The following is a 13,716-nucleotide window of genomic DNA, read 5'->3' on the forward strand; positions in this document are numbered from 1 at the left end:
GTCATCAAAATCGTTCGGCCGAAGAAAATCAAATTGGCTAAAGCTGAAGAAGATTATGGTTTACAGATGGAAAAACTCAATGAAAAAAGATCTCAGCTCACAGAGGTCAGAATCAACTTTAATGACTCGTAGCAGTAGATAGGTATTCCTCGAAGTGTGAACGTTTTGAGATTTTTCCAGGTTTTGTCCAAGTTACAAGTATTGAGAGATGAACTTGCGGAAAAAACAAAACAAAAGAAAGAATTGGAAGATTCCATTGAACTCTGTACATTAAAATTGGAAAGAGCTGGCAAACTCATACGTAATATTTATCCATTGACGAATAAGATAGGTATCAGATCGATCACCTACGAAATGAATTCATCACTTGGTTTTATTTTCAGAAAGCCTAAGCTATGAAAAAATGAGATGGTTTGAATTAGAAACTGAATTGGATAAAGCTCTTGTTCGATCAGTCGGCGATATTTTCCTATCATCTGCATTTATAACATATCTATCATATTTTTCATCCGAGTTTAGAAAAGTTAGTAAAACTGATTTTTTTTAATATGAAACCCAATGTTTTGATTTTTTTTTTTTGGTATAGCAAATAATTAAAGAATGGTGCAATCAATGCAAAGAGATGCAACTTCCGTTATCACCAGAATACACATTTTCGACGAATTTCATCGACTCGGACGATATCCGGTTTTGGAACATGGCCAAATTATCCACAGATGCTGCTTCGGTTGATAATTATACCATCATCTCTAAAACCATCTACCTTCCTGTTATCATTGACCCTCAAGGTAATAAAAAATTCGAGGCAAATGTCCTCGTATAATATTTACCTAACATAAGATCACCCTGTTCTATTCATTATTAACAGGACAAGGTAGAAATTACATCCAATATGTGGAAAGTAAAAACGATCTGCAAATCGTCAAAATTACTGATCAAGATTACGTTGACAATTTGAAAAAAGCAATAACGAATGGTCAGCCTGTGCTGTTGCAAGATATTCCTGAAAAATTAGACGATGTTATAGGTGAGTATGAGAAAAGAAACTGTCAGTGAGGTTTGATTTTCGACTCATGGTAAATTATACCTACAAATAGCAACTTATTCGAAAAAAATATGCTGCATTTGACGCTTCCAATGAGAACCAGGAAATCATTTTGAATTGAGCTAGAGTTATCTTCTTTTTTAGTTGTTGGTGATAAGGAGAGAGGGCTTATAATAAGTAATTAATTAATTGTGCATGATCATAAATTATGCGAAAGAATTGAATTTCTAGTTTGGAAAAAATTTTACAAAAAGTGCTAGGGGCTGGAAAGATCGGATCATGAAATTAAATTTTAATTCAGATTCAACTCAAAGACAGCGTATTTAAAAATCTAGCAAGCTTTATGTCAGTATGTCACATCAAAATTCGGATATTATAACCTAACAAACCATATGTCACACAGCATTGATAATGTTTTGTAAATCTTCAAAATTAATTAAGGTACCAGTGGTGGGGATTGGAAGGCTCAAATTAAAAAACTGATTACGTATTCAGATTCAGCACCTCAAAAAACGTAATAAATATACAGTATACCTATATCACATGACATCATTATTTTTTTCACATGGAGGACGAAATGGGAGTATCTACAGCAGGGGTTGGAAGGGTCAATTGTAAAATAAAATAAAAATAAAATAAAATAAAAATTAAAATATAAAGTTGATATTCGGGCGTAGCATCCCTAAAAACCTATCAAACGATATGTCACGTCACTCGATATCATGGATTTTCAACAAAAATAAAAGCAGGTAAGGAATGGTAAGTAGGTACAGGGTGCCCAGAAATATCGAGCACCCCAAAGAAAGTTTTTCATTAAAAATATAGGTTGGCAACGTGAAATGGATGCATATGATTGGTGGAATGTTATCTCTCCAGTCCAACAACCAATCATGTGCTATCATTATTATTATATTATTATTCACTGTGACCAACCAAAGTATTTTAGTAGAAAACTTTTTTAGGGGTGCTCGATATTTCTGGGCACCCTGTAACTTACCTACGTATTGGTAATATAGGTAAATTGCAGGTAATTATGGTAATTTAGGGTAATTATGGTAAATTAGGGAAATTATGGTAAATTATGGCAATTATGGTAAATTACAGGTAATTATGGTTACTTAGGGTAATTATGGTAAATTACGAGTAATTATGGTAAATTACGAGTAATTATGGTAAATTACGAGTAATTATGGTAAATTACGAGTAATTATGGTAAATTACGAGTAATTATGGTAAATTACTGATAATTATGGTGAATTACGGGTAAACTTTCACTTGTAATTGTTGATATAGCTCTTGGTAAGTGAATTACTTACTGCTAATATTTGGTAAATTGCGGGTAAATTAGATGAATTACAAGTAATTCAAGTAAATTATGGATAATTATGGTAAATTACGGATAGTTATAATAAATTACGGGTAAACTTTCACTTGTAATTTTTGATATAGCTCTTGGTAAGTAAATTACCTACTGGTAATACATATTTAGTAAATTGCATGTAAATTAGATAAATTACAGGTAATTTAGGTAAATTACGAATAATCATGGTAAATCACGGGTAATTACAGTGAATTGGGGGTAATTATGGTAATGGTAAATTATGGGTAATTACAATAAGTTAGGGTAATTATAGTAAATCATGGGTATTTATGGTAAATTACGGGTAAAATTTCACTTGTAATTTATGAAATAGCCCTTGGTAAGTAAATTACCTACTGGTAATATTGGTAAATTGCAGGTAAATTAGATAAATGACAAATAATTTAGGTAAATTAAGGATAGTTACGGTAATTTACGAATAATTATGGTGAATTACGGGTAATTACTGTAAAATGGGGGGAGGGGGTAATTATAGCAATGGTAAATTATGAGTAATTATGGTAAATTGGAGTAATCATTAGTAAGTATGGTAAGTTAGAGTAATTATGGTAAATTACGGGTAATTACAGTAAAATGGGGGGGGGGGGTAATTATGGTAATGGTAAATTATGAGTAATTATGGTAAATCGGAGTAATTATGGTAAGTTAGGGTAATTATGGTAAATTACGGGTAATTACAGTAAAATAGAGGGGGTAATTATGGTAATGGTAAATTATGAGTAATTATGGTAAATCGGAGTAATTATTGGTAATTATGGTAAGTTAGGGTGATTATGGTAAGTTGGGGTAATTATGGTAAGTTAGGGTAATTATGGTAAGTTAGGGTAATTATGGTAAGTTAGGGTAATTATGGTAAATTACAGGTAATTATCGTAAATTACGGGTAATTATGATAAATTACGCGTATACTTTTACTTGTAATTTTTGATATAGCTCTAGGTAAGTAAATTACCTACTGGTAATACATATTTGGTAAATTGCATCTAAATTAGATAAATTACAGCCTACAGGTAATTTAGATAAATTGTGGATAGTTATGGTAAATTACAAATAATTATGGTAAATCACTGGTAATTTTACGGTATATTAGTGTAATTATTGGCAATTATGGTAGTTAGGGTAATCATGGTAAATTACGGGTAATTATAGTAAATCATGGGTAATTATGGTAAATTATGGTAAACTTTCACTTGTGATTTTTGATATCGCTCTTGGTAAGTAAATTACCTATTGGTAATATTGGTAAATTTCAGGTATGTTAGATAAATTACATATAGTTATGGTAAATTACGGATAGTGGTAAATTATGGATAATATATTGTAAATTATGGGTAATTATGGTAAATAGGTAACTGATAATTGTGATATGAATTAAATTAGTGATGAATTTGATAAATGACTAGCAAATTATTGGTAGTTTTTAGGTAAATTGCAACTTGCAAGTACATAATTAATTGTAATTTACTTGTGAGTTGTAATTTTGTACCATGGACATTTTCTATTAGAAAATAAACAAAGAGAAAAAATTATTTGGTGTGTGATTTTGAACTTTAATGTGTACTTTTTACATATGTACTTTACCAGTATTTTTTAGCAATTATGTGGAAGTTTGGTGAACCTTGAAAAAAAATTGAAAAATTCAGGATGTGTACATGGGAATTTTTTTATTAGTTCCAGTTCACTAAAAAAGTAGAAAAAATACTTTTGGTGTGATTTTGAACTTTTGTATGTACTTAGCTAGTTATACTTTCAGTAATTTTGTGAAAGTTTGATGAACTTTTCAAACTAATTATTTTTACAAAATCCCACAGTACAACACCAATTTCTCACAATAAAAAAGTTTTGTAAATTCAAATGATGAGAAGAGGGGGAAAAGGGAGGAGATGTTTTGAGACCCTTTTTTTGCAATGTGCCACAGTATATATATGACGAGCCAAGTTGTTTTGTTTCTCCAAGTCCAAATAGGGGATGGGGGGAGCTCCAGAGCCAAAAACGATTTTTCAGTTACATGGGATTTTTAATAAATAACCAGGAATTTGATAATTATTGGTGAACTGCATCGTAGTTTTGACATGAGTTGGTATGTTACATGTTTGAGCTCGAGCAATGGGCGAGGGGGAATGCCCAAAATTTTTAAAATATCGATTCTCATCATGGTGATGAGTTCTTGAAATTATATCAGATTTTTGAAAACTTGAAAAAAAATCTGTACAGTTCCTAATACGAGTAAGTAGTAAGTAGTGAAAGTTCATAAATTTTGAAACTAAAAATTTATCCATGAGTTAATTTTTGGGGGTTCAGACTTGAAAGGCCTGAACTATCTTGATGAATCCAAATAATCCACAATAAAAGTATTCAACTTTCTGTTCTTTTCAGTTTCATTGATTCATTTCAATACATTCAAGGAAGAAGATGTTACATATCTGAGGTTAAACAAAGAGAATGTTCCACTGAACTCAGATTTCAAAGTATACGTCACATGTTCTAAACCTAAACCAATTTTCACTCCTGATATAAACAACACAGTACGTCACGTTACATGCTTACATTACAAATCTACCTACTGCAATGCTATACAGGTTCATTCATTTTTATCTCATTCAATCAATATATTATGAATTTGATTTCAGGTAACCATAATAAATTTCGAAATGACATCGGAGGGTTTAGAAAACTGTCTCTTAAGAGTGGTTATATCGGTGGACGCTCCCGATTTGGAAGAACAAAACAACAATTTACTACTCCAATGCGCCGAAGACAGTAGAACGCTTTACCAAACCGAAGACAAAATATTGAACGTATTATCCTCGTCAATAGGCAACATCTTAGAAGATGAGACAGCACTACAGACATTAAACGATTCCAAGGTAGGTAAACCACCTTCGCAAGGTAGGCACTTGACTAATTTTGATCATAGAAAACTCGAACTGATGCAGAACTTACTGGAACAAATACGAGAAAAACAAAAACATTCTTTGGCCGCCGAAGAGAACTTAAAAGAGGCGTACAAGTTGTATAAAATCATTTGCAAACAAGTAACCAGCATGTACTTCGGTATACAAAACCTTCAACAGATGAATGCTTTGTATTGCTTCTCCGTCCACTGGTTCATTTGTTTATTCCAACAAGTACGTACGAGCTATTTTACTATTATGAATTATCGAGTAAATTAAAAGCTATTACAATTATCTTCTAAGTACCTACTACGTACTCGTATGTCTATGTACTCATTTAGGCGGTGAAAAAGAGCCCTAAATCGCAAGTCATGGAACAACGTATAAATTTTGTTAATAAACGTTTCACTTGTGATTTATATCGTGAAATAGACATGTGCCTGGAGAAAAAAGATATGCTACCGGCAGTATTCGTTTTAGCGTTACAGATGAAACCAGTACAAGTGAGTTTTGACTGATTAATTAATGCCTGTTGTGTATTCTTTGTATTATTTCGCCATTTGTTATACGAGTAAAGGAATCTATCAAGAAAACAATGATTGAGAATTTATCTCCCAGTTTGTGCGTAAGTCAACTTCCTATTATAGGTAAACGTGCCAATGAGAGGATCACTTGGAGCATTCCTTCTACTTTTAATAACATCGAGTAAGCAATTAATTTTTAACATTTTTTTTTCAATCATATGGTATGTACTTAAGTTATAATTTTCGGATTTTTACTTTCGCAGCGATAAAATTCTGATACTGGAACATTTAGAATGCGATTATGATCTAGCTTATAGTGAAATCAAAACATTATTAAATCATCTGACAAGTTGCAGTGTATTGGACCACAACCTATTGGATTCTTTAGGCACAGAACACTTCATTTCTAACATCAAAGTAACCAATGCTTTCCCAAAATGAGCCAAGTACTTTAATTAGTGAAATGGAAAATTATAAAATAATTGGGATGTTTTTTTTTGTCGTAGAAATTAATTAGAAACGTATTCATACACGATGAGGAACCTTCGCAACTAAATTTGTATGAAATCTATCACAACACCAGCGTTAAACTGCCTATTATTTGTGGATTAACGGACATAGATGTCGATCCATTGATAGATATACAACATTTAGCGACAGAAATGGGTCTAGAAGAAGATATCATGAATTGTGTGCCATTTATCGAAACACAGGTGGGTATAGAAAATCCTTCAGAATTAAATAATTTGATATTATTAATGCGCTTTCGGTGTAATACAAATAAACAGTACTTCAAAAAAGTTGATTTCAAAAAAATAATTGTGAATTTTTTAAAATTTTGAACGTCTTCTTGAAGCAGTAAGACACGGTTTAAATTCCTCGCCATAATGCCTAAATTTGGAATCCCATCGCTCGGGACTGGAGCAACTTTAGGAGAATCTGTTTATTACAATATTTGAAGACAATTGAAAATTATTTCAAAAAAATTTGAAAAAAATGTCAAAACTTCAAGGTCGAGCTTTCGTTTGACAACTCAATTTTCAAAAGTTTGCCTTTCGGAACAATAATTTGAAAATTCCAACCAAAAAAAATTCAAATAGAAGGGTACATTTTTATAATTTACAAATATGCACTTTTCGTGATGGAATTTAGAAAATCAAAAGGGGAGGGGATGGAACACCAAAACTTTGGCCAAGGCCAAATCGTAAACAAAAACTCAAATAACGAGTGACTACTTTTTTGATTTGACCCCTCCAACGCCCTCCTTAGTCCTCAAATTTCTTTTCAAAATTGAAAAAAAAAGTTCGTGTGACATAATATGATTTATTTACGCTTTTGAGAGAGTTGAACACAAATATCAACGTGTTTTTTTTATTCGACTCCTTTTGCTGGAGACTCCAGGAATTTTCAAAAAGTCGCTGGAGGCTCCAGAATGACTTGAACCCACCTGAAGTCGTCTTCAGAGAGTACTAAAATTGGATTGCAGAGTAAATTTCCGCTTTTCATTTCCCATTTGATGAAATTTTGTGAAAATTTCAAGTTTCAGAAATCTATTGGAGGCTCCAGTAATTTTTAAAAAGTCGCTGGAGACTTCAAAAAGACTTGAAATCCACCTACAGTCGACTTCGTAGCGTTTTGAAATTAGTTTGCAGAATGAATTTCGTCTTTCCAACTCCAGTTGATAAAATTTTGTGAAAATTTCAAGTTTCAGAAATCTACTGGAGGCTCCAGTAATTTTCAAAAAGTCGCTGGAGACTCCAAAACGACTTGAAATCCACCTGAAGTCGTTAAAATTGGAGTGCAGAGTATATTTTCGCTTTCTATCTTCATTTGATGAAATTTTGTGAAAATTTCAAGTTTCAAAAATCTACTGGAGGCTCCAAAATGACTTAAACCCACCTGAAGTCGTCTTCAGAGGGTGTTAAAATTGGAGTGCAGAGTAAATTTCCGCTTTTCATCTCCAGTCGATGAAATTTTATGAAAATTTCACGTTTCATAAATCTACTAGAGGCTCCAGTAATTTTCCAAGTCGCTGGAGACTCCAAAACGACTTGAAATCCACCTGCAGTCGACTTCGTAGCGTATTGAAATTAGTTTGCAGAATGAATTTCGTCTTTCCAACTCCATTTGATAAAATTTTGAGGGAATTTCAAGTTTCAAAAATCTGGTGGACGCTCCAGAACTACTCTAAACGGCCTGAAACAAATTCCAATCGATTTGGCAGGTCGAAAATAGGGTATATTCCAAATTTCAGCTTTCTAGGTTAATTTGGTAAGATTTTGATTTTTTCCTTAATTTTTGGCCTTTTGATTTTCAAAAATTCACCAAAAATCAAAAAAGGCACTTAAGCACTTGAAATTTTGTCATATGATAAATGTTTGCCTGTTCTGTCGATCTACTTTTGTAAGGCTTTAAAAATATCGTGCAAGTCCTATGTTGGATCGCAAAATCTGCTATTTCGGCTGACCAGTCAATCAAAATGGCCGCCATTTTATGAGTAGAGTCGTGTTCATTTTTTTTTAGGACAAACACTAGAAATGCTCCTTACAAAGGACTCCGTTTTAAGAAAAAAGTTGTCCCAGAGGATCGGCAGGGTGTGCAATTGATCCTTATGCGCCCCCCCCCCAACTACGTGATATTCGAGTTTTTTTTTCACTTTTAACCAAATTTTTGGGTCTCTATTACCCCCTCCCCATTTTTAAAATTCCATCACGATACATTCATTAGATAACATATTTTTCCCAATCAGATACCCTCATTATTGAATTCAGTGAACGAAGCACTAACCAAAGGCACCTGGATAGTAATTCAGAACTGTCACTTGCTCAGAAAATCCTCCAATTATCTGGAATTCTTAAACAATCACATATCCAACAGCAAATCAATCAACCCTCAATTCAGATTATGGATCGTAACATTTCCTTTCAACGAATTCCCACCTGATGTTTCATCAAAAGGTAATGAAGAATTTTCCAAATTCATTTTTTTCAAAATCAAGTATATAAGTACGTAGACTTCAGATGAAGCTAATTCTTTCGAATTACAGGAATCAAAATAATGATGAAAGAAGCGTTCGATTTAGGCAGTAATATCCATCACCTTTACACATATACGTCATTAATGTCACCTCACTTACTCGAGAGTAAAAAGACGGTGAAGAATTGGCAATTCATCTTGTTCTTCGTGTACTTTTGTCATTCCATGTTGAAGCTTCTGTGGAAAACTGGCTTGTTCCGTGGAAATCAATATTGTTCTATAACAAAAAGCAATTTACATACGATGACTTCACTTGTAGAGGTACGTTTAAGAGTTAAAGATACAATTATTTTATAATACTTATTAGATAACTCTTCAATTCTCACGATAAGTAGCTAGGTAGTAGGTCTAGGTACCTATTCATCAACGTCAACTTCTTTACCACTAAGTAGGCTCAGCAGATAACGAAACGTTTTCGATAGCGATGGCTACCTTGGTGGAAAAGCTTGCAATACCAAGCTCAACAAATTTCCATTCTATCAACAGTGTGTCTAAAAAATCACCAAATACGATTTCGAGAAATATACACGAATGTATACTTGAATAGAGTCCTGAGCATGACCAGAACCTGATCTATGGTTCAATCCAATTCACTTAAGCCTGATTTGCAGGAGAGCAGGTCATTGACAATTCGACAAATTTTTAGTTCAACTCTAAAAATTCACTCATATTTACTCGAAACCCCCACATAAAAACGTCCATTCATTTATCTCAGTTTACATTACAGATTCTCTTTACATCCAACGAACAAGAATTCATCGCCGGATTCAGGTACTTGAGCAACGAGTGCAACTATTGCGCTCATTTACCGGACACCGAAGAACGATTAATATTATCAAAAGTGATTGAAAGCTTAAAAATTGAGAATTTTTCTAGGTGAATACGTTATCGGCATCGCTATACAGCACGGCTATAATTACCTACGCGAAATACGAACCGTTAGATAATCTGCATAAATTGTTACAGACCGACGTCTGTAAGCGTGTGCAGCAAATCATTTCCAGCGCCGGAGGACGTATCGTTTAATGGTTGTTTGAGATACGCTCAGTCGATGAAGAAGACAAATCTACGCGAGTATTTTCAATTATATTACTGCTCCGGTCTGAAACGAGGATGGACTTTTGTTAATGTAAGTTACACAAACACATAGTACGCTCATTTTATTTCTAATAAAACCCCCGAACTGCGATTTTGAAAACCTCGTTCTTTTTCATATTTAATTAGTTATGGAAGATGGTCAGGAAATTATACTTTAACCTAGATAATTCGTCGATCATCGATGAAAGCACCGTGCTGAATTTGATTAATGATATTTTAACGGTACTGGAGCAATTTTACACAGGTTTCGATAAGGCTAAACTTTCTTCCGGTAAAGATATCTTGAATATATTTCTCAAACAGGTAAATTTGCAACACCACGTGGTATGGTAGCGGATAATCTTCAAGTACAGGGTGCCCAGAAATATCGAGTACCCCTAAAAAAGTTTTTCACTAAAATACTTTGGTTGGTCACAGTGAATGATAATAATGATAGCACGTGATTGGTTGTTGGACTGGAGAGATAACATTCCACCAATCATATGCATCTATTTCACGTTGCCAACCTATATTTTTTAACGAAAAACTTTCTTTGGGGTACTCGATATTTCTGAGCACCCTGTACATGCCATACAATATAACTCGACCGAAATACACGTTTTCCTTACAGGAAATAAAGCTGTATTTACGTCTACTCGATTATATTTTCCAATCGTTGAATCGACTGAAAGATGTGATTTTTGGAAAACTCCCAATAACCGAAGAGTATCGAAAGATGTTTGTAATTTTACAAAACAACCAATTACCTCAAACATGGGCTCAAGCGTCGTATCCTACGTCTTTATCGTTGCTGCAGTACATCGTCAATTTGAACCGAAGGTACGTAAATTCTGAATAGGTAAACAATCAATGTATATTCAACATCCACTGGTTAGATTGATTCGTATTTGGGAAAGCACAATACCCTAACCTACACAGATGATCATCAATCAATGGAACTAGTAAGTTATCTTCCTCGTAATGGTGGAATGATCTAAACCGTTCAAGTACATACTAAATAATGCCATAAGTTCATTATAATACTGAACATTTAACTTACCTACCGATGAAATGAGTCGAAAGAATTCTGATTTTTCCTTTTTCCAGATTGATATTTATAAACAAATGGATCCATTATGGAATCCCTGACGTCGTCTGGCTTCCAGGACTTTTCAACGTTCGTGCATTCTTCACCAGTATTTTATACAATTATTCTTCGTACCGAGATATCTGCATTGAAGATACGGAGTTATATTGTCAAGTTACAAAATTTTACGATACCACGTTATCAGAAGACGAATGGCGAAACTATCAACAGGTAACTTACGTGTTTGATAAACGTTCACGTTGAAAACGAAGGGTTAATTCACACCTAACTTGGTATATAACGAGAACAGTTGAACTTTCGTTTGTTAATTAATCAAGATATTTTAATAGTTCACTTTTTATTGAAACAGGAACAAAAGAAAGGAAGTAAATTCGGAATTTTCGTTCAGGTAAGAAAGTGAAAACAAGAAAAAGAAAAGATAAGGGGTGTATAATGACGTCACATAAAAAAATAACAAATCACTTGTTCAGTGTGACCATATTAGTAACGAAAATTATAATTTTTTATTTTTAAAAATTTATTTAATTGAATTTTGAAATAACGTTAAACGTATGAATTGAAATACAATTATTAATTATTCGGCTAATTCGGCTTTAGATTAATAATCTGAACTTTGAATGTCCTTGACAGGGATTACTTCTGCTGGGCAGCATTTGGAATGCGAATGAAATGAAATTAGACTACATTGATGAAGAAAAATACTTCCAAGTTCTTCCAATAATCTGGATCGAGCCAAAATCCAAGGTACGTTCACTTTTATCGATGAATATTTATAATATAAAGAGCATTACCTAATCGATCTTGATTCATTACAGTTTGTTTATCTTCTAATACTTACCTATCTCTTTCCACAGCCAAAAAAAGAATCTGAAAACTTGTACAAATGCCCAATGTATTGGACCAATGCAACGGGGGATTATCTACTAGAAAATTATATCATTTCAATGAGTCTGCCATGTTTAGAAGATCCAATCGTTTTAACTCAACGTGGTGTTAAATTGCTCGTATTATAAATTTTCTTCAATAAAATTTAATTTCTACTTTTCAATTCATTGTGTATTTATAAAAATTCTGATCCTTCGAGAGTTCGAGGACATGGGTTGGGCACTATTCAAATCATTCATAATTCGATACGAGTCACGATGAGATTGGGATAAAAAATGCTGTTAGGTACCTACTTACATAAGTATGTATTTGAGTTAGGTACCTATTTGATTCGTGATTCGATATTCATAGCAATCAGTATTCATTAGACGACATTACTCATGATTTTTGCAACATTTTAGTGAAATTTTGAGATGCTTCAGGTATAGGTCTGTATCAACTATCAACTTACTTTGAACGATGTTTCAAACAATTGTTGTCAAGTTCATCTCAAGTTTACGAAAATCCCACCCGTTTTTTAGCAGTTTTCAGTTATTTTAATGCCTATTTTACTACCTAATTTTACAGTTTTCATGATTCGTAATTTTCCTGGCAATAGGTACTAGAATTACGTATGTACTTCTTTTGCAAAATGTCACTCAAATTCTAAGCTCTTTATTTCAACAAGTTTCAACATAGGTTTTCGTAATTTTCTGCTAAAATTAAAATTCAAACGAAATAACTATGTATTTTATGCAATAATTTTGCCAAATTTTGCTAATTTTAGGTAACATTTAAATTATTTTGATGGATTTTTTTAAACGTACCTACCTACCTACCTATCTATTATTTTTAACATGTTTTCACGATGTTTGTACTAAATTTCTCCTGATGAAATTTCATAATTTTTTTTGTAGTTTTTAATGAATTTAATGTTTTTTAAAAACTTTTTTGGGTATGTTTTGGTGACTTTTATGCAATTTTTGAAACAATTTTACCAGTTGTTTTTTTTTGAACATTTTATCAGTCCCTAGTGATTTTTGAAGAATTTTATGCTTTTAAATTTTTTTCATACTTCGAACTTGTTTCCAAAACATTTTCTTAAATTTGCAGTGATAAATATATCGTATTTTTATTGATTCTTAAGTTTTTTTTTTACTACCTACTTTCAACTTGATATCATCATTTTTATTGATATTATGTTTTAAAGAAGTTTGATGCGATTTTTAGTGAAATTTTAAAAATGTCGTCAGTTTCTTGGTGATTTTTTAATGTTTTTGGTGCATTAAAATCTTTTTTTCTTAATTTTAATTTGTTTTAATAACGTTTTATGCAATTTTATGTAAAATTTTCTTGAAACTGCATCAATTTTCCATATTATTAAAAATAATTTAAACGTTTTTTTAGTGCTTTTAAGTCATTTTTAAATTGTTTTGAAGACATTTTATGCAATTTTTGCTAAATTTTAACCTTTTTTTTCAAAAATTCAATCAATTTTTGGTAGTTTTTGATGATTTTAATCCATTAAATTTTTTTTGTTCTGATTTCAATTTGCTTAAACGACATTTTATGTTATTTTTTGTAAATTTTCCTGAATATACATCGAGTCTCGAGGTTTTTAAACTTTCTGGACTTTCGTCACTCTAATCAGATCAGGCCTGATGCGATCAGATGTTTTCTACTGAGTGTGACCAGATTTAATTGGATCTAGAAATTGTGCAGATCTGAATCTGATTCGGCATGATCAATCACTCAATCAGGTATGATTAGATCTGGCCACAGCGAAT

At 32.4% G+C, this 13,716-nt stretch overlaps 1 protein-coding gene across 1 annotated transcript; it reads left to right on the plus strand.

The window, feature by feature from the left end:
- The first annotated feature begins 389 nt into the window (after window positions 1-389).
- LOC135840693 (dynein axonemal heavy chain 3-like) lies at window positions 390-12,113 on the plus strand. The gene is made up of 20 exons (XM_065357339.1): window positions 390-523; window positions 587-788; window positions 869-1,027; window positions 4,803-4,951; window positions 5,057-5,293; window positions 5,363-5,554; window positions 5,662-5,823; window positions 5,898-6,025; window positions 6,108-6,261; window positions 6,351-6,557; window positions 8,594-8,801; window positions 8,891-9,141; window positions 9,608-9,756; window positions 9,847-10,009; window positions 10,105-10,281; window positions 10,589-10,797; window positions 11,065-11,275; window positions 11,415-11,453; window positions 11,696-11,809; window positions 11,920-12,113. Exons 1-20 carry the CDS (start codon window positions 404-406, stop codon window positions 12,076-12,078), a joined length of 3,390 nt encoding a protein of 1,129 aa, XP_065213411.1. The 5' UTR covers window positions 390-403; the 3' UTR covers window positions 12,079-12,113.
- Window positions 12,114-13,716: the final 1,603 nt, after the last annotated feature.

The sequence above is a fragment of the Planococcus citri genome, chromosome 3, assembly GCF_950023065.1.
Source record: "Planococcus citri chromosome 3, ihPlaCitr1.1, whole genome shotgun sequence".
Lineage (NCBI taxonomy): Eukaryota > Metazoa > Arthropoda > Insecta > Hemiptera > Pseudococcidae > Planococcus > Planococcus citri.